This window comes from Diadema antillarum, unplaced genomic scaffold (assembly GCF_040938485.1).
Source record: "Diadema antillarum isolate AM-2024a unplaced genomic scaffold, OU_Dant_1.0 seq00000266_RagTag, whole genome shotgun sequence".
Lineage (NCBI taxonomy): Eukaryota > Metazoa > Echinodermata > Echinoidea > Diadematoida > Diadematidae > Diadema > Diadema antillarum.
Window position 1 is genome coordinate 881,577 of NW_027271303.1, and position 23,515 is coordinate 905,091.

Consider the following 23,515-nt stretch of genomic DNA (forward strand, 5'->3'; position numbering starts at 1 on the left):
TTACAAGGACGATTTGCGAGTTACTAAAAACTCCGGAATATCATGTGGACCGGTGCATCCTGGCTTGATAAAGATGAAGATAAAGATAGAGATAAAGATAAAGATAAAGAAAGAGATGATAAAGATAAAGATAAAGATAAGGATATATCATGTGTATATATACAAAGATAGAACGTATAGAGATAGAGAGAGACATGTGGAGAATGGTAAAGAAACAATATTTAGTGACAAGGTATACAGTGTATCAGTTCAACAACAACAACAAAATAATAAGCAATCGTTTAATTTCTTCCCGCTCAAAGGTATTTGTAGCCTTTTCTCAGGTCGTTAACAATAATAGATGCGTTGATTTTGTTCTGTTCCTATAGTGCAAAAGCACCTTCGAAAACATGAGATCACATTATGTTTAACATTCGATCTTATATTACAAAGTTTCACAGTTAGAAATATAAAAAGGGTTTTTTGCAGTTTCGGCTACAAATCGACAGAAAAAAGCACAATATTACAAAAATAAACGACCAAACAACTAAAGCAAAATTTCTGATTGGACGAAATCAATAATTGCATCTATTGAATTCCACAATCATTTAGGAACTTGTGGTCGAATTAGAGAAGTTTACCATGTCACATTCTCACATTCGAAATATTTTGACAAATCACTGCATGTAATCGAAGTACTCGATGTATATGTGAGAAAACTTCAGCTACGTTACATTTAACGTTGATAACGTATTAAAAGCAAATAGACAAAACAAAATTTTGCCAACTTTTTTTTCTGAAATGATTGAAAAATATCCTTAACATCAAATTTATGAAGATTTGCAAATTGCGACTTTTCAAAGTTTTAGTCAAAATGATTGATAATCATTTTATAACATTCTTACTAAAAAATAATAAAGACAAAACATGATAGGAGATTGCCTTTCTGCGCTGCGGACTCACCAGACAGTCCCAGAGAAGAGTCGAATTCATTGCGAAGAATGGACAACACTTTTGATACTCCCGGTGCACCCTACAAGAAAATCAATGTACGGGACCGTTGCAATTCTTTATCCAGCAAAACCTCAAAAACTCCTAACTAGTTGATTGGTCGGTCTACCATTTATTACGTGACAATTGCCAAAAGTTTCAGTGCACGAGCTTGCAAAAGAGGTGTAGCAATTTTGGACAGAGCACCGGAATGACGTGACCAGTCACGTGTTATAATACTCGACAGGCTTTTCAGTATGTGATACATACTCGGGCCATCCTTGTGGATCGTGGTAGTCATGCGAGAATGCTTAATGTTATAGTCAAGGCGCAGGGACCCAGAAAAAATGACTTCGTTCAACCCACCCCGCAGAAAAGGTTTGACTGTATGGGGTGGTCGGTTGGACCCTCTCGAACACCCCTAGGTAGTATGTGACTCCAAATTGTGGTATCAATAAAATTTTACAGGCCACTTAAGTTGCGACAAGACCTTATTCTTCGAGAAAGAGTCTGCGAACGTTAAGACTACTACACGTACCACTAGCTCTGCTACAGGCGCCAACGTCAGTGGTGCATGTAGTAGTCTTAGCGCATACAGACTTTTTAGGTCACAAACGAGGGTTTTTGCCGGCAAACTAACATTTCACGCCAAGCTGGGGTCGGTGTAGTGTAGTTTCTAGACGTTTTTATTTCATGTTTATTTCTCCGAGTTGAAGTAAGCAGAGTGAGAGCGCATACCCAGTGATTGCGACGCCGCAACCGTTTTTGTCGCAATCACTGGGTATGCACCCTCACTTGGCTTTAGCGCAATACAACGGGCTTCTGCACAATACACAAGCTGCAACTCAGAGAAATAAAGACGAAATAAAAGCGGCTAGAAATTAAGACTAGGGTCAGTAATGCTTGTCGCTATTGGGGCACTGAAAATGACAAACTTATCACAGTTCTTGCACTTATTTCATGAAAAATTCATCAAAACTGCATACAACTATTATGTACACGTTGCTAGAGATGTCAGCAAAACAGTGGGATTCATTGTAAGTTATAATATTGTGCATGGTAACCATGGTAACGGGATGCCTACAGGTGATTGGTAACCCCCCCCCCCCAAAAAAAAAAATATATATATATATGTATATACATTATATATATCTGGAATTTAGACAGATTTGTTTCTTTTGCCTTTCGTGCACATCACCCATTGTAGACCTACCTCAACACTGTTAAATTAGCCTGGATAAAAGGGAAAAGACGCCCAAGAGTTTTCCCTCATTGTCTCCTCAGCATTAATTCATTACTGCACGTTTTGATGCAAATTTACATATCATGATTTTTTCATTTTATTCTCTTTCTCTCTCTCTCTCTCTCTCTCTATATATATATATATATATATATATATATATTTATATATATACATATATACATATATATATATATATATATATATATATATATATATATATTTACAAACGCTGACGAACACAAAATTACGTTTAATTCTTTGGTGGATAATCCAGCGCACGTGTGTATTCCTTCTTTACAAAGAAATTTATCTGCATTCTTGAATAAACTTCCTTTACGAACATGAACATTTATTGCTTTCCTCTGCTCTCTTCCAGGATTGTTTTGCATAACCATCGCTCTGTTAATGCTCAAAAGAACTAATATAAGAATATAATTGGCTTTGCTCTCTGTATTCACCTATATTTTTAAGGGAAATTGTGTCCATACCTTACTAAAAACTACATTTGCCTATGTACTTTGAAGTCAAATTTGTGTTGAAAGTACGACGGATGCAATTTTTTCATGCATTTTACTATTCGAAAATGATATCTTTCTTTCCATGGCCGTTTATTATGCCTTTGTTTACAAATATTGTTGTAACTTGAGAATGCTTCAGTATATTCTTCACATAAGTTGTACACAAAATATGCAAAAGGAAGGACATGCTCATTGAGCTTTTTAAAATTATGGGCTTTAGTTTTTGAGTTATTGACAGATGAATCATGATTGGATTTTACTAGTTGGCTTGGCAGCAGATCTTTTTTTGTTTTACAATAGTCAATAAAAAGTTTTTTTTAATTGCATCTATAAAATAAAAAAAACTCAAAGTTTTGCAGCAGTAGGAGGCATTTTGGGGGTTACCAATCACCTGTAGGCATCCGGTTACCATGGTAACCATGTACAATATTATAACTTACATTGAATCCTACTGTATTGCCGACATCTCTAGCAACGTGTACATATAAAGTTTTATGCAGGTTTGATGAATTCTTCATGCAATGCAAAAACTGTGATAAGTTTGGTATTATCAGTGCCCCAATAGCGACAAGCGTTACCGACCCTAGTCTTTATTTCTAGTCTTTTTTATTTCGTCTTTATTTCTCTGAGTTGCAACTTGTGTATTGGGCAGAAGCCCGCTGTATTACGCTAAGCCGGGTGAGGGCACATACCCAGTGATTGCGATTCGGGCGTCGTAATCACTGGGTATGCGCTCTCACTCTGCTTACTTCAACTCGGAGAAATAAAGACGAAATAAAAACGTCTAGAAACTACACTATACCGACCCCCAGCTTGGTGTGAAAAGTTAGTTTGCAGGCAAAACCCTTGTTTGTCGAAGAAAAAGTATGCGTGCGCTAAGACTACTACACGCACCACTGCACTGGCGCATGCAGCAGTGCGAGTGGTGAGTGTAATAGTCTTGGCTTGCGCAGACCCCTTTGCGTTTGTTCCAACAAATAATGATGAAAAATGGCCAGTAAAATTCTACTGACACCACAATTTGGAACCACATACTACCTGGGGATGTTCATGGAGGTCCCATCTACCACCCTGTCTGGTCAGACCTTTTCTGCGGGGTGGGTTGAACGAACTCCTTAATTAAGCCTCCTACAGGAATTAGCGCCTTGACTATTACTGGCATTATATTCATTTTTTACCTACCGTCAATAGATGGCGCAAGTCTAATATCTGCTGGCCGACTTTATGTCCTGTCAAAGTAAGGTATACGACTACACGTTAACCACACATTTGGTTACCTCCGAGTATGGAAGCAAGGTCCTTAATTACTAGTTCTTACATCACAAGCCAGTCCCCAAATAGCTGGTCTTCCGATGAAGACGGCCTTTGCCCCCATTGCCAAAGCCTTGAGAACATCACTACCACATCGCACTCCTCCGTCAAGATACACCTCTAAACCTTGACCTTTGACCGCCGACACCACTTCCGAGAGAACATCGATCTAGAGATTGAAAAACAAACATAGATATATACAGGAAGATGGTTTTACTTCATACATCTCTCTCTCAAGGTCATCGCTTCCAAAATGCTTTTGACTTTTCTTGCAAGGAGGTTGTGAAAGGAAATTGATTAAAAGAAAATATACGTTAAACCATTATTCCGTTAAGTTTTTGATATCAAATATTAGTTAAGTTTGTGTGTGTGTTTCAATCAAATCCACCAACATCATATTCATCAATAATAGGAAGACAAACAGGAGAGAATTGACTGCGAGGAGCAGGAAAATGGAAAGAAAAAAGAAGGAAATTGAAACTAAAGATAAGGTTGAGGATGAAAACACGGTTGTAATGGTTGCTGCTCTCATTGCTGCAATCATGACTCGGAGTATACCACACAAGACTTAAGTAGGCAGCAAGAAAGTATCACCTCGCTGGACGGACTTCTCGAAAACGTCGCTCATTCTTGTTCAGGAAGTTGCCTGCAGAAGTATCCTTTACCATCATTGGCAATATCACCACAAATTTGAATGCGCGATTACAAAGTACCATGCAAACAAGAAATATTACTGTATAGAAAATATTGAGACTTGATTTGTAAAGCATCAAGGACTAGACCAACCAACGAACCAAACGTAGTCAAATTTTACGGATATATCAGTTTTAGATCAAGGCACATCCTGGCAACTATGCGGCTTGGAGGTAGCATACACGCAACGTTAATTGAATACCTCAGGTAAAGGCGTTCATGACAATCGACGTTGAATATAAAATTATTGCTAGTAAGATGAATGTGCTAGAACACCAACCTGAGAGAAAGCAGAATAGACTATAAAGGGTGATATACAAGGTGGCCCAGAAAGAGCGGAACACGTAAGATCTTTAATTTCAGCAATATTGTTGCAAATGTGTCATTATTTTGCACACTGTTGGAAAGGCCACTCTTTTTCCAATTGAATGACACCAAGCTCTTTAATTTTGGTTAATGTGTTTGATTTTACGACCATTTTTGTCAACCCTTGCAATTTTCAAAATGTGATCATTTTGCACTCTCAGAGATACTGAAACCAGCGAGAATTCGGCTTGCCATAGAACCAGTAGCATTCAAAATGATATTCACAATGACATTCACATTATTCACAATGATAACGGACAATAGGCGCTTTCACATCAGCCCGATGTTTCGAAATAGCGCGCTATTTGATAATGTGAACACAAATTAACGCGCTAATTGTATCGCTCTGTTCGAGAAAATTTCTCGAGTCCAACTCGAGAAATTTCTGAAATAGCGGGATAGTAGCGCGCTATTTGATAATTGGCGTTTTCACATCAGCCCGATGTTTCGAAATAGCGCGCTATTTTCTGAAAGGGGGAATTAAAAAATATCTCGAGGCGGAGCTTGGATTTTTATCGGGCTAATGTGAAAACGCCTCGAGAAATTAATACGACTCGAGAAATTAGCGCGATGCATCCCATCATGCCTAGCGTGTGTGACCCGATCGATCGAGGCAAACTGCACACAAATCATGAGGAATTTTTGAGAGGGTACGCACATTACTGATGCTGTTTGCACATACTCAGCTTTCGAATTAGCTCGAAAAAAATTCGGGCTAATTCTCTTCGGGCTGATGTGAATAAGACCCCGTTTACAGTGCGGGGCTGGGCCGAGCCGCGGCCGAGCCGCGGTCGAGCCCAGCCTCAATTGCGAGGCCGGGCCCCGCAATTTTGTCCGTTTACACTGCCGGGCTCGGCCGCGCTTTTGATTCAAACCTTTCAATATTTTGTCGTAGTGGCGCTCTGCTTGTAAACAAATGCAATTTGGTATTGACTGGTTTTCAGACACTTTGCCAAATAAATTCCGTGGCGACGAAGTCGCCGTTCGGGCAAAGGCATTTGCCGAAGGAAAAAATCCTTTGCAGGACAAAACTACCTTAAACTATACTAGTTTTCGACGTTCCTGAACAGCGAAGTAGTACAGGCAGAGGGTTTGGAAGCCAGACTAAAATTGGCCGCGCATTTGGCCCAGTTTGCGTTTGCACTGAGAAAAGGCCGGGCTCGGCCGCGGCTCGGCCGCGGCCGAGACCACCTCCAGAGCGAGGCCAAATGCGCGGCCAATTTTTGCCTCGCATTTGGCCTTTTGCGCGTTTACACTGAAATGAAGGTAGACTCGGCCGCGGCCGAGCCGCGGCCGAGCCTCGCACTGTAAACGGGGTCTAAGAAATGAAATAGCGCGCTAATTCGCAATCGCGAAAAATATCTCGAGCTTGGATTCTTATCGGGCTGATGTGAAAACGCCTAATGACAATTACACCCTCCACCCCACATTCCACACATTGTGAACGCTACTGGTTCTATGGCAAGCCGAATTCTCGCTGGTGTCGGTATCTCTGAGAGTGCAAAATGATCACATTTTGAAAATTGCAAGGGTTGAAAAAATGGTCCTAAAATCATAACGCATCAACCAAAATTAAAGAACTTTTTGTCATTCTATTGGAAAAGGAATGGCCTTTGGAAAAAATAATGACATATTTGCAACAATATTGCTGAAATTAAAGATCTTAGGTGTTCCATTCTTTCTGGGCCACCCTGTAAATCTTCTTTTTTTTCTATGACACTACATTTGCTCCAATATTGCTCGTCTTATTTTTTCCAAGGACTTTTGGTTATGGGAGTGATAAGATTTTAGGCTTAGTTGGAAGTGAGGATTAAGGTCAGGGTGAGGGTTATGTTTCTGGGTTATGAGGGTTATGTTTCTTTTATGTTTGACTTAGCGTGCAGATATTTCATGGGAACAATTGTCGCAGGAGCAAATGTCATGGAATCCTTCTTTTCTCAGCCTACCGGAGCTGGTACACCATCCAGCGCTCTACCACCATGCGCTGATACGATGACTCCAGCGACCCCGGCGTCGGACGCCTCACGAGCCGCCTCGCCTGCATCAGAAAAAAGCAATACAAGACGTTAGTATATAAGAAGCATGGTCCCTGTTTCAGAATGCACTGCATTAACAATTGTAACATGCTGGAAATTAGGCAAAATAAATCTTTAACATGAAGACTCTGATGAGGTATAGTAAATGAGATGTGCAGCAACATTACGAAGATTTCAAACCTCTTTTAGCACGAACAAACATGACAAAACGGATACTTTGCGATTGATACTAGGTATTATTGAGTCTATGTTACGTCTCTTTCAATACACTGTCATCATGGAAGACATCGGACACGTTTTCAGTCTGCCAAGAAAAAAAACACATGCACACACACCCACACAGAAATAACAGAGGCAAAGACCAATAAAAAGGAAACAACTTTAATGGCATAACTTTCCTTGTATGTCATCTTGACCTCATCGAAACAAAAAAGAGAACCCGAACTCAGAGACCAGGTTCATTCTACCGTAAATGAATTGCATAGCTTTTGTTGAGATGGGGATTCAGGTTTTAACTTTTTGAAAGATAATTAGAAACCACGTATATGAAATACTTAAGAGCATATACATAGAGGAAATCAAAGTTAATCTATTGAGTTTATCTATTTTGATGAAAACTGGTTTTGAAACGACTGACATCAAAAAAAAAAGAGTAAAACAAAGTGGTCCTAACAATAGGAGAGACCCCAGCCTTTTCTTGGGACATCTTTGTTTTTGGATATCACAGCTATTTCATAAACGATTTTAATCAAATAAACTTTGAATTCATCTTAGAATTGTATGCTCTTTTATGTTTCATTAAGTGGTTTCTAATTAGGCCTTTTTGCAGAATTTTAAATCTTGAATCCCCAGCTCAACCAAAGCTAGACCATCCCCTTGAAATATGTGCGCGCTCACTCATATGCCAAACATCTATCCATAATTTATATAACCCTCGCCCTAATTCTAATCCTCACATCAAACTAAACCCAAATCCTATCACAGTCCTATCCCCTATAACCCTGAGTCTTTCTCTTGGAGAAAATAAACCTAGCAAATGTCACAGAAGCAAAAGTCGTGCCATCTTCCAAAACACATTTCCAGCCCTGGAATTAATACAATGTCTTTGCGTCATTGTCATAGAAGCATGGTTTTCGGGGATAGAAGACTCACCGGTAAGAATACCTTTCAACACGATGGGAAGTGACGTAACTGATTTCAGCCACTTAATGTCATTCCAGGACATGGGTCGATGCCATTGGGTATCCAGATAAAGTCGAAGGTTTGTGTCGCCCGATCGAATAGCCTTGTTCACTTCCGGCAGGTCAATGGCAAGATTGACCGGTCTAAAGAACAAATAAAACAAAAAGCCGCCTTTATAGGGCCACTTAACGTCCTATAAAGAAAGTGATTGCTCAGAAGTTTGTAAAAAGCGGTAATTTGAATAGCACTTATTCTTACTCATCAGAATCAGTACTTTGAATAAACACACAGTACCCGCTGCTACAAGGGATCAGAAACATAATTGGCTACTGGCTATATGAGCAATGCCTATAATGTCACTGTGGAGTTACGGTGGAGTTTGGATACATGGAAAGTGAATATCTAATTACATAACCTTACTTACGTTGTCTTGATTGTCATAATCATCCTAACAGTCTTCATTTTTCCCCTGTCTTTGTTTAGCAGAGCCCCTAAGTGGTAATAGATCACCTATACTCTGTAATGGCATCGAAATAGAGAATGACAAAAGTCATGACAAAAGTCATGACAGATATCCTGCTGGAAAGAACACGTACAGTGTCCCACAGCCAGGTGACAGTGTGAGAAACATAGTGTGAACACAATATGAGTGATCGGTAAATATAGATAAAGAGCTCCTCGTTAGCAGAAGGATACCTCAACAATGGATCATTGTAATATCTGGATGTCACGCTATCGTCGGTAACGGGGAAGGAGTAGTCTGAGATCACAGGTAGATCCACGGTCAAGACAAGGGCTTGGAAACCAGCCTTCTCCGCCTCTCTCACTATGTGCATGGTGTGTTCCTGGTTCTTCATCAGGTAGAGCTGCATCCATTTCAACCCGGAACCGGAACTCCGACCGACTTCAGCGATGCTAACGTTGGCCAACGACGAGAGTGTGTAGAGCGTATCAGCATCTGTAGCTCCTGTGGAATCAGTCGAATGGAAAGGTTGTATACGAGAACTCGTTTCGATCAACAATGTTCAGCGTCAACCATGCAGAGGACAAGAACCATCAACATAAAAATATACTAGTAATCAGCATATTTCCTTTCCATTGTCATTGCTTCGAAGTGCACCTTTTTAGATCGCAGCTCCCCGCTAGATTAGATGTCCGATCGTGTTAAGTATTAATCTTGTGTCCTGTTTCGAATTGCATCTTTAAAGGACATGTCCACCTTCAAAGACATGTGGATTGAGTGAATGCAGCAATATTAGTAGAACACATCAGTAAAAGTTTGGGGAAAACCCGACAGCAAAATATTATCCTCGCCTCGTTATGATATTCAAAGTATTAGCAAACAAACGAACAAGCAAGGAAGTGAACAAGCCAACAGAATAAATAAACCCCCGTATTTTTTTTTAGAACTAGTACCTCTCGCTGTAGCTACCTCAGCCTCTGGATGCGCGTAGCGGTGGTTCGCTGAAGGCGCGATACAGATGGGCATGCTAATTGGCTGACCAAGGATCGTGGTGGAAAGAGAACGCTTTGTGACGTCACGAAGAATGCGAGGTCGGATCACATAGCTGATGCAAAAACAAACAGGTACAAAGACGTGGGCAGGAAGGTTAAGGGACTATAATTATCTTGTTGTCCATTCAAACACCAGTCATGAATAAAGTGATCATAATTATGATAGGTATTATGATAATGAACAATTTGAAATTTTTCTCCCGTAAGCAGATCATGAATTCTAGGATGTACTAGATCGCCCTTAATGCTAGTCCACCTCCTCAGCCTACTCATAGTACTATTAAACTGTCCTCTCCTCGTTCGTAGGAGTATGTATGCACATGTAGACCTACTGTACAAACATGGCTTCTATGCACTGCACGATATTTAAAGTGGTGACACTATTCATTTAGTTTTGTCCGATTCAAAGTGGCGGTGACACTATTCATTTAGTTTTGTCCGATCATGCGATCACAATGCAAACGTCTTTGGCAGCGCAGACGACAAGTTGTTCACAGATACTATAGTCTGTGAATTGGTTTGGCCAGCGCGATCGCAATTGATTTTCAAAACTTTGTTTGATTTTATTCAGATTTTTTACCGAGACATTGCCTTTTTCGTGGTGTATACTGACATCCCCGTGGAAGTTGTATTTTCATCAAGATATCATTATTTTCCCGAAGGGAGCAAGGCTGCGGGAAAATATTGTCTCAAGGGGAAAGCATATAACTCCCATGGGACTGTCAAGTCTTCAATTACACCAACAGACAAGCCCATTGTACGTGTGTTATGGTCTACATGACTGCCCTCCACGGCAATTCCATTCTCGCCCCGTCGGCAGCCGGTCAAATTCCTGAATTATATTTACCTGACGTGCCGTTACTGCTCGCAATAAATAACGATTTTAATCATCGATACATAATCGCGTGATTGCATTGTGACCAATCACCAGCATCTATGCAGACCACTTGATATGAGGAAGAAAAGGAGAGACTCGAGGTTTGCGGCAACACCATGCGTATGCAGTCCATGATTCAGGCAACAGAGCTGTCCCGAAATTGAGCAAAGATGGATACATGCACAAAAAAGGAAATGTTCACATTCGGCTCAGATTGTATAAACTGTAGGCACAGTAGGGCTCATTCGTAAAGGTATTTTATGCCATCGTGCATGATCGCCTGTTGAGTTTCTCAGGATCCGGCAGCAACTTCGTGAGCAACGGCATTATCTTCGGCAACCCCCCCCCGGAAAAAAAAAGAGAAAAAGAAAGAAAAATTAACAGCCTGAAAGATCTTGCGATGGTTCATTTTACGATATAGATTCAATATGTAACCCCTTTAGTGTAGTTCGGATGTCGGCTGACCTTCTGTAGGCATCGTATTTGCTTCGACTGTTGATTGGCTTGTATTAACCAAGTTCGAGGCGATGATGGTTCGTGAGAAACTGAAACTTCCATATTCTTGTGTCCATTTCGGGATAGTATGACCCTACCTTAGAAGAACTGTTGTTAAGAAAAAGAAGACTCTTAGGACGAGAAGGGGGGAGCCCGGGGAGAAGGGAAGGCGGTTAGCGACATAGACATGGTATAATTATGTGTGTGTAGTAAGGCAGCTGCGGTGAGCTAGAAGTTGAGGTTGCAATGAGGGGCACGAAGGATAGCATTATCATGGAGTAGCTCCATGTGGTATTATAGAGAATATTGTCATTTGTAGGTGTTATGCAACGTTTGTTACTCCTGTGGCGTTTGATTTCCCACAAACAGTGCAGCACTGAGGAAAAGCAATAGAAATACCAACTCCCAGTGACTCTGCAAGTGTTATAACATACTTACGAAAGATAAGGCTAAATGTTAGGTGGTAGAAGGCTTAACGGTGCACCACGTATTCTTTCTAGGGTATATGTTTGGCCCTGAAAAGGGCCTATACAGAGAAAGCATATACGTGGAGCACCGTTAAGCCTTCTACCACCCAACGTTCTACCGCCACGGAAGCCTTCAAAGATTTCATAAAGGCGAAATGTGTTTTACCTTAATAGTCTTGTCTACGCAAATGCATATCATTTCATTCTCGCCTCGTGTCAGCATCCACTCAAATTGCCTGACATGATATTGTCTTCGTTTTATTAGTCTCTCCTACGTATTTGCAAGGTTTTCCACAGCAATGGGTCTTAAAATGGCAGTGTTTCCCTCCTTCCTGCGCTTAAGTCGAAGACGCAGTGTTCCAACCAGTAGGTAGTGATCTGATCCCACATCACCACCTCTCCTTACTTTCACATCGGATAAAGATGACCTCCATCTACTGTTGATGCATATGTAATCAATTTCATTTAGAGTTTTTCCTCCTGGCGCCCGCCAAGTCTTCTTGTGGATGAGTTTGTGCTGGAAGTATGTGTTTCCAATGCTGAGGCCATTTGTAGTGCAGAATGATATGAAGCGTATACCATTGTCACTGTGGGTAGATGCTGTTCCATGTGGACCGATGGTTTGTTCCAAGCCCTTCCTCTCCTTGCTGATTTGAGCATTAAAATCTCCGATAAGGAGTTTTACATCATAACTGGGGGTGTTGTCTATAACATCTTGAAGTTTTCCATAAAATTCATCTTTTTCATCATCCTCAGAATTCTCTGTTGGTGCATATGCTTGTATGATGGTAGCTTTCCCATGTCTGCTACATAACCTTGCAGTAATGATTCTATGGTCTACTAGAGTCCATTCTATTAGGGCTCTACTAGCTTCTTTCCCCTAATATAATGCCTACTCCATGCGTATGGATATTCTCATTCCCAGAATAGAGGACTGTTTTGTTTCCCTTAGCCATCTTCCCCTTTCCTGTCCATCTCATTTCACTAATGCCTAGTATTTCAAGTCCATAATTGTCCATTTCATTTAAGACTTGATCTACTTTGCCACACTGGAAGAGTGTTCTTACGTTCCATGTGCCAATCTTAGTAGATGTTTTGGCAGAGAGAATCAAACTTCTCGAGGAGTTGACTTCCTTTCGGCTTTGGTCATGCAGCTTCCGTCATTGACACTCCTGAGAGTGAGTTATCATCTCTTCGCCGGGTTTTCAATGAAGTTCCTTTTGCTGTTACCGTTTCTGTAGCGTCTTGGTTTTTTTTTTACGAGGTTGGGTTGCTAGCCCAACGCTCAACCCTCCTCCTTTCTCATTGGGCTTGGGACCAGACAATGGCGGAGGTTGCTACAAAGTTCAAACTAGAACTCACCAACCGTTTTGCAGTACTTCAACACTCCGAAGATGTTGAGGAAGAGTGGCACCAGACAAAGACTTGCATTAACGAGGCTGCTGAAAAGATTATTGGTAAAAGAAGGGGGACAAGAAGACAACAATGGATCAGCCAGGACACCTGGAAACTCATAGATGAAAGAAAGCAAGTTAAAAGCCAAAGAGACCAGTCAAAGACAGAGCAAGAAAGGAACCAACAAGCACAAATATACTCAGATCTAGATGTTAAGGTGAAAAAACAGTGCAAGAGGGACAAAAAAAAAGCATGGTTACAGAGAAAAGCACAAGAGGCCCAAAGAGCAGCCAACAGAAATGACTCAAGATCTTTGTACAGAATTGTGAAAGAGCTGAGCGGCACTGGTAACGCCAACTCAATCCCAATCACGAACAAAGAGGGAAAAATCCTTGCTTCAGAAGAAGAGCAGAATGCCAGATGGGTGGAACATTTCCAAGAGGTCCTCAACCAACCAGACCCACCATCACTCATAGACTTCAGTGAGGAGGATGTCATGGAGCCATTAGACCTAGACACTGGTCAGATAACAGAAGCCGAAGTATTTAGAGCTATTAAAGCACTTAAGAATGGCAAAGCTGCAGGAATAGACAATATCTCCCCCGAGCTGCTGAAATATAGCCAGCAAGATACAACAAAACAGCTCACCCACCTATTCAGTAAAATTTGGACTACAGAACAAATGCCCGAGGACTGGAGTGAAGGGGTAATAGTCAGGCTACCAAAAAAGGTGACTTAAGCAATTGCAATAATTGGAGAGGTGTCACACTTTTATCAGTCCCAGGCAAAGTCTTCTGCTCAGTATTATTAAACAGGCTAAAAGACTCTGTAGACTCATGGCTGAGGGAGGAACAAGCAGGCTTTCGAAATGGGAGATCATGTTCTGAGCAGATTTTAACCCTGAGAAACATCATTGAGCAGAGCCTTGAATTTAACATGGAGTTATATATAAATTTTTGTGGATTTTAAGAAGGCTTTTGATAGCGTACACAGAGAGACAGTCTGGAATATTGCAAGAATATATGGAATCCCACAGAAATTCATCAACATCTTCAAAAGTTTGTATGCCAACTCTTGCTGTTGCATCAGAACAAACAACAGTTACACTGATCATTTCAACATCTTCTCAGGAGTTCGACAGGGCTGTATTCTATCGCCACTGCTTTTTCTTCTCACTGTCGACTTTGTGATGCGGAAAGTCATGAACAAAGCAACCTTTGGAGTCAAGTGGAATGACAATCGCCTAACAGACTTGGACTTTGCAGATGACTTGGCTCTTCTGGGAGATACAGCCCAATCCCTACAAGAGATGACAGATAGCCTCACAGAGACCGCAGCCAAGGTGGGTCTCAGAGTTAGCTCAGAAAAAACCAAGGTCATGTCAATCCATGATGAAGGTCCTATGAATCTGCAGGTGAACCATCAAACCGCAGAAGAGGTTTCCAGCTTCACCTACCTAGGCAGCATCATATCCAAGAATGGGGATACAGAACTGGACATCACATGTAGGCTGGGCAAAGCAAGATCTGTTTTCCAGAGGCTCAAGAAGGTGTGGGGATCAAAACATATCACATTGGACAGCAAAATCACACCTTATAGCTCCCTTGTTACTCCAGTGGCAGTCTATGCAAGTGAAACATGGAAAATAACAGCAAAGCAAGCCAAGAAATTAGATGTGTTCCACCAAAGATGTCTGAGAAAAATTCTGAACATCACAATGGAAGGACAAAATCACAAATGAAGAAGTATTGTGGAGATGTAATCAAAAAGACCTCAGCACTATTATAAGGGAAAAAAGACTGAAGATGCTAGGTCACACCCTGAGAATGAAGGATGAAAGACACGCCAAAACTTCATTAGAATGGACGCCTGCAAGCAGAAAAAGGAGAAGGGGAAGGCCCACAAACACCTGGAAAAGAACAGTACTTAAGGATCTACAAACAATGGGAGTAAGCTGGGATGAAGCAAAGGATATTGCAACAAACCGGGCAGAATGGAGGACCACTGTTACCGCCCAATGCTCCACAAGGAACAGGAGGAACTAAGTCTAAGTCTAAGTTTATTAGTCACGTGATTGCATTGTGACCAATCCCCGACCAGTTTTTATGTCCACTACTAATAGAACAGATAGGGACTACTGCTACTTAGTCTTAATTATGCCTGGGTTGGGATTAGAATTCTATGCTATGACACAGCTTGGAGATGAGATTCCTTGGGGCAATGATATCAACAACGCCCCCAAAAGCAGTCGTTTACTTCGTTCGTTCCTCACGTCCTCAATCAGCTCTACGTTATGCCAGGGAGGTGGGCTCTGCATTTGTATAACCAACAATTATGTCTGCACACTTCCGCCAGCTTATTGTCTCTGCATTTGTATAACCAACAATTATGTCTGCACATTACCGCCAGCTTATTGTCTCTCAACTTCATCCGCCCTTTCATATTATTTTCTATTCGTCGATCATGTTTGAATTTATCGTAAATGTTGCGTTCAAATCATGTCCACTCCAGTTATGCTACATTCATGTAGAAAGCTCCTTCAACAACAACGACAACCCAAAATAGAACCACAAAAGAAAAACATTAGGCTTGTGATATATATATATATATATATATATATATATATATATATGTTTGTTTGTTTTTTAAATCACAGATCACACCTATTCTATCAAGGATGACAACAGCCTACGGGAAAATACTATTATTTGACTGCAAGTCTATATGTTGTGTGTTTTAAAGGAAGACTTAAAGGGAACGCAAACCCAAAGAGTAATGTGGATTGAGTAAAAGCATTAACATTAGTAGAACACATCAGTGAAAGTTTGAGGAAAATCGGGCAATCGATGCAAAAGTTATGAATTTTTAAAGTTTTGGTGTTGGAAACGCTGGATGAGGAGACTACAAGAGGTTATGACGTATGAGTGGACAACAATTTACAGAAAAAGGAATTCCACAAAAATTTACTTTTCTAGCAAAATGAAAGAATATTTGACTAACCGCTTACAGAAAGCAGGGGAAATGAGTGTTACCCCTAACATATGTCGGTATCAACTTGATGGAATGTGTAATTTTCATGAAAAATGAATTTTTATTGAATTCCCTTTATATTTTCTTTATATTGTAGTCCACTCATACGTCATAACCTCTAGTAGTCTCCTTACCCAGCAGTTCCAACGCCAAAACTTTAAAAATTCATAACTTTTGCATCGATTGCCCGATTTTCCTCAAAACTTTCACTGATGTGTTCTACTAACGTTACTGCTTTCACTCAATCCACATTGCTCTTTGGGTTTGCGTTCCCTTTAAAAAAAACACACTTTATGTATCCAAGCTATGGCACGGTTCTTGAATAGGCGACGCTTACCTGTCGAAGGCTGCCGAGCTGGCCCGATAGGTAACTTTTCGTCCAGTCGCATCGTCATAGTATGCCCAAGCTTCTGGAGATAAAACTTCCTTGGCACGAAGCCTAAAGTCTTCGAGAGTTAGTAAGGACTTTTCGGCGCCATTGGCCATTTTACACTGTCGTTGGTGATTTACTACAGCCACGTCCAAACGGTAATACACTCGTAAACACATTTCAAGCTAGCACAATTTGTTGAGAGATTATAAAGGTCATGCACTAGGGGTTTTTTTTTCTTAAGCAAGACGACATACATGATGAACGTAGATAATAGATAATAACTTGCTTTTGAATGCCTGAAAGTTCAGTTTTCATTTGGCCCCAGGGTATAATCAACCACGACGGAGTCTAGTCTGGTTTCCAGACCCTTTGCCTTATAATTTTATAGTCATAAGTTATAAGAAAAACTGGTGTGTGTGTGTGTGGGGGGGGGGGGGGGGGAGGAAAGCAAAAATAATGTTAAAATTGTTCGTGCGCAGCTTCGCTGTATAGCACTCCCCTGTGCTGATGCTGGCCTGGGACTCTTGCGGGAATGGCTGCCGCGGAATTCATGCTACCATTAATTTCTAAAACAAATAATGCAAAATTTACAATGTCCAATTTCCAATTTCCAAAATGTTCCAAAGTTAATATAGGGAGGATAGTCAGTACTTAAACTTATCCCCTGCAACGTGTATCTACGTGTCTAATACTGGACTTAATGGCATAACTATAGATTATCCACCCTCGGTAACTTTTGAATAGTCCAAGGTTTCTGTCTGGTGATTAATTCTTATTATAAAATGGGTTCAAGAATGTAGCCAATAGGAAGCGCTGAAATGAGTCACGTGTTCTTTGGTTATTTTAGTCCCATTGCACTGCGTGTTAAATCCTATTGCCGATCGTCTGTGCGCGCGGCGGCTCGATCATTTGAATTGCATGCATACGCGCTGTCAATCCTGTAAACAACTTCTAGTTCGGGCTGCCGGCCGGCCGGCCTTTCTTCCCTTACGTGGTGCATAATTATGTGTGGCGTATGTACACTCTTATACGTACAGTAGACCAAGCGTTGTGGGACCGGACGCGTACATGGAGTCACATCGGACATCTTGACCCACAAAGGTACGTAAAAAATGATGTTACTCAGTTAGTTTTCGACCCATTTTATAAAACAAATGATGCACAGGATTATTTCGTGGCGTTAGTGGAGATGCAGCTCACTCTGGCATTTACAATGTAGTGCATGTTTCACAATTGTAAATACCCTCGAGTGCGCTACATCTCCACTAACGCACTCTATCCTGTGCATCATATAACGTCTTGTGTAATGTACTTATGTTAGAGTAGGAATAAAGCATGCGGTAGAACTGAATTCTACATTGTATATATGTATATATATATATATATATATATATATATATATATATATATATGTAATATTATACATAAACAGTTACTTTCAATGTATGCTGCATAACCCTATAGAGTATAGATATCGATCCTTTTCATTTGCACTCGTCAATCCACAGTAAATTATATCAGCAACAGGCAGATAGGCCTACAGATTTTTCTTCCGTATTTGAATTTCATTCTCACATGTCCTTGTTTTTGTCTTAAAGTAAAGGCCTTGTTGATATTTTTTCCATTTTTTTCCATTGTGTCTTAAAACAAGCTTACCAAGGTGTTCATATTTCATACTGTATGTATAATGCTGGCTTGATTTATAAACCTGTGTGGATCCCTTTGAAAAACCAGCCTTTGGCTGACGAGGGTGTTCAATCCCATGAGTGGAAAACAAAAACTGAATTGAGTTGTCAGGCGAAGTCTATAACGGATTCCGTATATGATACAGAATTCCGTAAAGGCAAACTTGTTTTGGTGTTGTTAAGTGTAATAGATGAAAGAAGTGTTTTGCGCGCTGGCTATCTCCCACAGCTTTACACATGGGTCATATGAAAATGTATTTGTGACTTCACGGTAACTGCTTTCACATGCTTGATGTGATATATTTTCGTCATGGGAGGGGTACGGAGTGGGTTGTCATTCCTCCCCGCGGCCACAAAGATTGAAAACATCTCAGTAAACTGCAGAATTAATTTTCATAAATACATGTATGATAAACTTACGAGGTGACTGAATCCGAGAGGGGGAAGACATCGCAATGTTTTCGTGTAATGAACTAACGAATCGCAATGCAGCTCCATGAGATGATGGAAAAAGTGGTAACGAAATCGTTGCAATTCGTTATTTCGAAGGTTCACCATGCCGAAGGATTGTTATTCCAATTAGGTACGTTCCGTTAGTACGAAATGAAATAAGTTCACTCGTTTTCCTGGAGGTTTGTTAATAATCCGGAAATAAAATGAGGTTCGTTGTTCCGAAGGTTCGTTAGTCCGAAGATTTTCTTGTTAAGTCGCATATTATTGGAAGAGTCTTTAATCCGATAACGAAATAAACTTCGTAACTCTGAAGGTTATTCCGAAGATCTTCGGAATACTGACGAACCCCACAAAATATTCGGATTAACAAACCGTATTTCATTTTCGGATCAACGAACATCTAAAGGTACACGAAATCAGTGAATTTCGAGATTAAGAATCTTCGGCAAAGCGATCAAACTTTATTTCATTTTCGGATTTTAAAAAAAAGTAAGAATAACGAACAACACCCGTCACAAACACATACATGCCTTGAAACTGCGTAAACAAACTATATATGGGCCTTTAGAAAGGATCGAGGCGTGATTATTTAGACAAAATTATATCACTGTCACCACGCAGGGTGTGTTTTAGACTGTGCTTAGAAAGCATTAGTATACAGTAACAATTGCATGAACTTTTCAACGACCACACACCAAACATAAATCTCGATTTTTTTTTTTTATAATTCAAGATCAATTTTCCGTGACCATGGTTACAGCGTCTCCGGTGCAACAAACAAAGATGCCTCAATGGACCATGGAGCTTTAGCGCTGTGTTTGCGCCATGCATAATAGTACTGTAAGACACCTACGATATACGATGAACGATATACACAAGTGATACACATACGCACACACACACACACACACACACACATACACACACACACACACACATACACACACACACACACTCTCTCTCTCTCTCTCTCTCACTCTCTCTCTCTCTCTCTCTCACCTCTCTCTCTCTCTCTCTCTCTCTCGCTCTCTCTCAGAGGGAGAAAGAAAAAACTTCTGTAGTATTCGTGTGTATTGCCCATCATTCGGGCATACAAGTTAATCACAGCGCCACCCGCGCCTCATACTGCTTCGAATCGAAGCGTGAGAATAATTCTTTTTCAGATTAAGGCCTATGGTGATAAGAATTTGAGCAAAGAATTATGTTGACTTTGAGAACTTACATATTATTTCAAGTCAGTTGGCACTGAGAAATCATGTCGACTTGTAAATGTAAAGTAGGCCTACATGGCCGGCGGAACCAGGGGTGGGGGTGGGTTGCCCACCCCCCCTCTCTTTTACAGGGTGTCACCACCTCGCTCCCCCCCCCCCCCCCCCCCACACACACAATTTTTGTTTACCCCGGAAGTGGCACTAGAGATAGAATGAAACCCGGAAGTGGGCCCCCACTTCTGCGCGGCGGTGGAGTAAGGAAAGGAGATTCTTAAGGAATAACTAAAAAGTGGGACTTTTCGGCCGTGTCGACTTGCGGCCACCGAACACTACACGACTTTGCCATGATTAATCGGTCGTATACCTTACAACCGGAAGTGTGACGTCATCAGCCTTGCCAGTTTCCAGTCGTGCGACTGGGTCACGGCCGTTCGTGGGTTTTCAGCCAATCAGGCTACATTATTAATATCGAAGCCACTAGAAAGATTTTATAAAGCCTAATAACCGGGGGGCCAAAAGCTAAAAACAGAGGTCGAGTTGCACTCTCTCTACAAACTAAGTAGACCATGCTTATTTTCAAGTTTTTATTGTAACACACAACATTCCACTGGTCTACCTCAAAAAAATTGTTGCGAAAGCCTCCAAATCCAAGATGGCGTCCAAGATGGCCGCCATATTTACTGAATTTGTTATTTAAATGATAGAATTAGATAGAAACATCAGATTTCAACAAATGTGATGTCATATGAAAGAGAATAAAATTTTCTACAAGTTGATACCATTTTTGTGGGTTATTGTGATAATTGGATTGAGATTTTAAGGGAAAAACACTCATTTTTTGATATTTTTCTGAAAAAAGGAAAATCATGAAAATGCCTGATTCAGCATAAATCAGAGAAAGACTGAAGGATTATCTTGAAACATTTCAAGAATTTTGTTCGACATATAATTAATATTTGGAGAAAATTAGGGGTCAGTACCGTTTTCGGTTGAGGAGTTATAATGTCTCAAACTTGAAAACTCACTACGTAAAAATGGCCACTTTAGTTGTGATCAAGACCTTGTTGGTCGTAAAAAAGTCTGCGCGCGCCAAGACTAATACACGCACCACTGCCACTGGCGCTGGTAGCAGTGCCAGTGGTGCGTGTAGTAGTCTTGACAAATGCAGACTTTTTCTTTGACAAACAAGGGTTTGTGCCTGCAAACTAACTTTTCATACCAAGTGGTAGCTCAGGTGATACTGATCGCTATTATTTCAAAGTAGATTGTTCTGAAGCAGATGAGATGAAGCAAAAAAAATTCAAATAGAGGTAGTAGCTTGAAACTTGGCACCAATCTTGTTATAGATAGTTTAAGACAGAATTTAGATCAACCGCTCAAAAAAAAAATCAAGATGACAGCCATCAAAGTTGACATAGTGTATTGCGCCAAATGAAATGCATTATTTCGTTTTTGATACAAATTTGTCTGTTGTGCTATCTTAAACCATTTTAAGTTTTTATGAACACATTTTTTAAACCAGTGATATTCTACTCTCCGAAAAAGAAAAAACAAATCGAGTGGAAGTTTTTACTTTTGATGTGAGGAGTGAATAACAGAAAATGGTGAATTTAGAGTGAAATTGGAGTGACTTTTGAGTGAAAATGTTCATTTTCACTCATTTTAGAGTGACCTTAGGCAGAGCTCCACACTAACTTTCATTTTTGGTGGCCCAAAGGCAAATATCCGACCTTTTTTGGTGGCCCGATCAGGCCACCAAATTCTTCATTTCTGACATTTTGGTGGCCCGAGGTGCGTTTTTTTTTTTTTTGTGGACCCGGGCCACCGGACCACCGTTAGTGTCGAGCCCTGCCTTAGGGATCAGTCGTCACTCTTCGAGTGATCCCCGAGGTCACTCTAAAATGAATGAAAATGAACATTTTCACTCTCGAGTGATCCTGATATCTAATATAGGAAAACGTCTACCAATGGCGTAAGTTCAGATCAATTGTGACACTATAACCCACATGAAATCAGCCTAAAAACAATGTAAGAAAAATATGATAACGGAAAATACAGTTTCAGCATGCTTATTTGTAAATGTGAATATACAGCACGAATAATCAATTTGGACAATTTTATTCGAACAATATACTGAAAAGTAATTTCGCACAACACATTTAAGAGCAAAGTTGAGAAATTGCCGCCATGTTGGATTTTTTTTTTTTTTTTGGGGGGGGGGGGGTTCGGATCAGAAGCTCTTTCAAGGACATCTACGGATCAGACATTATTACACATATACCATCATCATTCACGTTTCTACCACAGCAGAGTAACATACAAGTAAAAAAACACATCTTTGATACAGAAGCATTTCTTTTTTTATCAAAGATTGGGCCTTACCCAAACACTGGAATGAGCTCCACCCCCCCCCCCCCCCCAAAAAAAAGACCCTCAATATGGTTTACACTAGTACAATATCGTTCGGATGTATAGAAACATGTAATAGACAGCAATATAAGCAGATTAAAAAAAACATATCAAATTATAAGTTATAAGTTGAGATAACTTTGACGCAACACACTAAAGGTATTGTTTACCATTGGGAGAGATATCACATTCGATTTGTATGTGCAGGTTAGTTGTATTACAAAACATTCTACCATGTAAAAAAAAATTATAATAAAGCCTAAAACATACGGAGATATCACCATTTCTGTTCAAGAAACCATAACCATGATAACTGTTGACATAGAAAAAGCATTCTTATCAGATCTATTTAGTATATCTAACAATATTTAGCATTAATTATACTGATTTAAGTTTGTACATTAATCCCTAACTCACAGTTTAGAACTAGTTTGAGGAATTAAGTAAAGCTGGGTTTTTATTTTACATGCACTAATGGCAAATAATGCCTTGAACGACAACCTCGATTAATTACCGCCATCTTGAATTTTGTGTGGATACTATTTTTATCGCTAAATATTACACATTGGCAAAATTTGTGCCAAATTTTAAGCTCCTATCTCTTTTTGGAAAATACTTTCTGTTCAATCTTGTCTGCCTCAGAACAATCTACTATGATGAAATGCTACAGTATAGCGACCAGCGCCACCTACCACTTGGCATGAAAAGTTAGTTTGCAGGTACTTGCAAGTCACCAGACCATTACAGTATTACATGTGTGACCATGTAAACACATTGTAAGCAACATTTATAATGCATAGATATAATTTTTCAAGTTTTAGATGTTAACTTGTCAGCAGTGTATGATATTGCCTGTAATTCCAGAAATATGAATTATGTCTCAATCTCTGTAAATCTCAATCTCAATCGCAGGTTTCAAAATAATTCTTCAGTTCTTCTTTGATAAATAGTAAATCATGCATTTTTACATTTCTTCCTTTTTTCAAAACAATATAAAATATGGATCCCCCCCCCAAAAAAAAAGAGAAGCAAACAATCCCCCCCAATATATCACAATACACAATTAAAGTGGTATCAACTTTTAGAAAGTTTTACTCTCCTTCATATGACATCAAATTTGTTGCAATCCAATGTCTCTATCAAATTTTAGGTTTGAAATGTTAATTTCAATAAAATGGCGGCCCTGTTGGACTGTATCTGTACTTTGCAACAAATCTACTGAGGTGTACTTACGGAACATTGCTTAGTATGCTTAATATTATGTATGGTCTTGATTATAGAGAGAGT

The 23,515-nt window shown here is 40.1% G+C and overlaps 1 protein-coding gene across 1 annotated transcript; it reads right to left on the bottom strand.

Moving 5' to 3' along the window:
• Window positions 1-16,583, bottom strand: LOC139729869 (2-Hydroxyacid oxidase 1-like). Its single transcript, XM_071640792.1, has 8 exons — window positions 16,435-16,583; window positions 9,735-9,886; window positions 9,015-9,285; window positions 8,289-8,461; window positions 7,047-7,138; window positions 4,049-4,210; window positions 943-1,012; window positions 1-59 (listed from the first exon to the last, which is right to left on the bottom strand). Exons 1-8 carry the CDS (start codon window positions 16,581-16,583, stop codon window positions 1-3), a joined length of 1,128 nt encoding a protein of 375 aa, XP_071496893.1.
• Between the last annotated feature and the right edge of the window lie 6,932 nt (window positions 16,584-23,515).

What these genes read in the sequence shown, in the direction of transcription:
- LOC139729869 (XM_071640792.1), bottom strand. Translation starts at nt 16,583, where the DNA reads ATGGCCAATGGCGCCGAAAAGTCCTTACTAACTCTCGAAGACTTTAGG. An exon ending in TGGATGGTGTACCAGCTCCG is followed by an intron (nt 4,211 to 7,046) that starts GTAGGCTGAGAA and finishes TTCAATCTCTAG; the next exon opens with ATCGATGTTCTCTCGGAAGT. An exon ending in CTCTTCTCTGGGACTGTCTG is followed by an intron (nt 60 to 942) that starts GTGAGTCCGCAG and finishes TTATCAAGCCAG; the next exon opens with GATGCACCGGTCCACATGAT.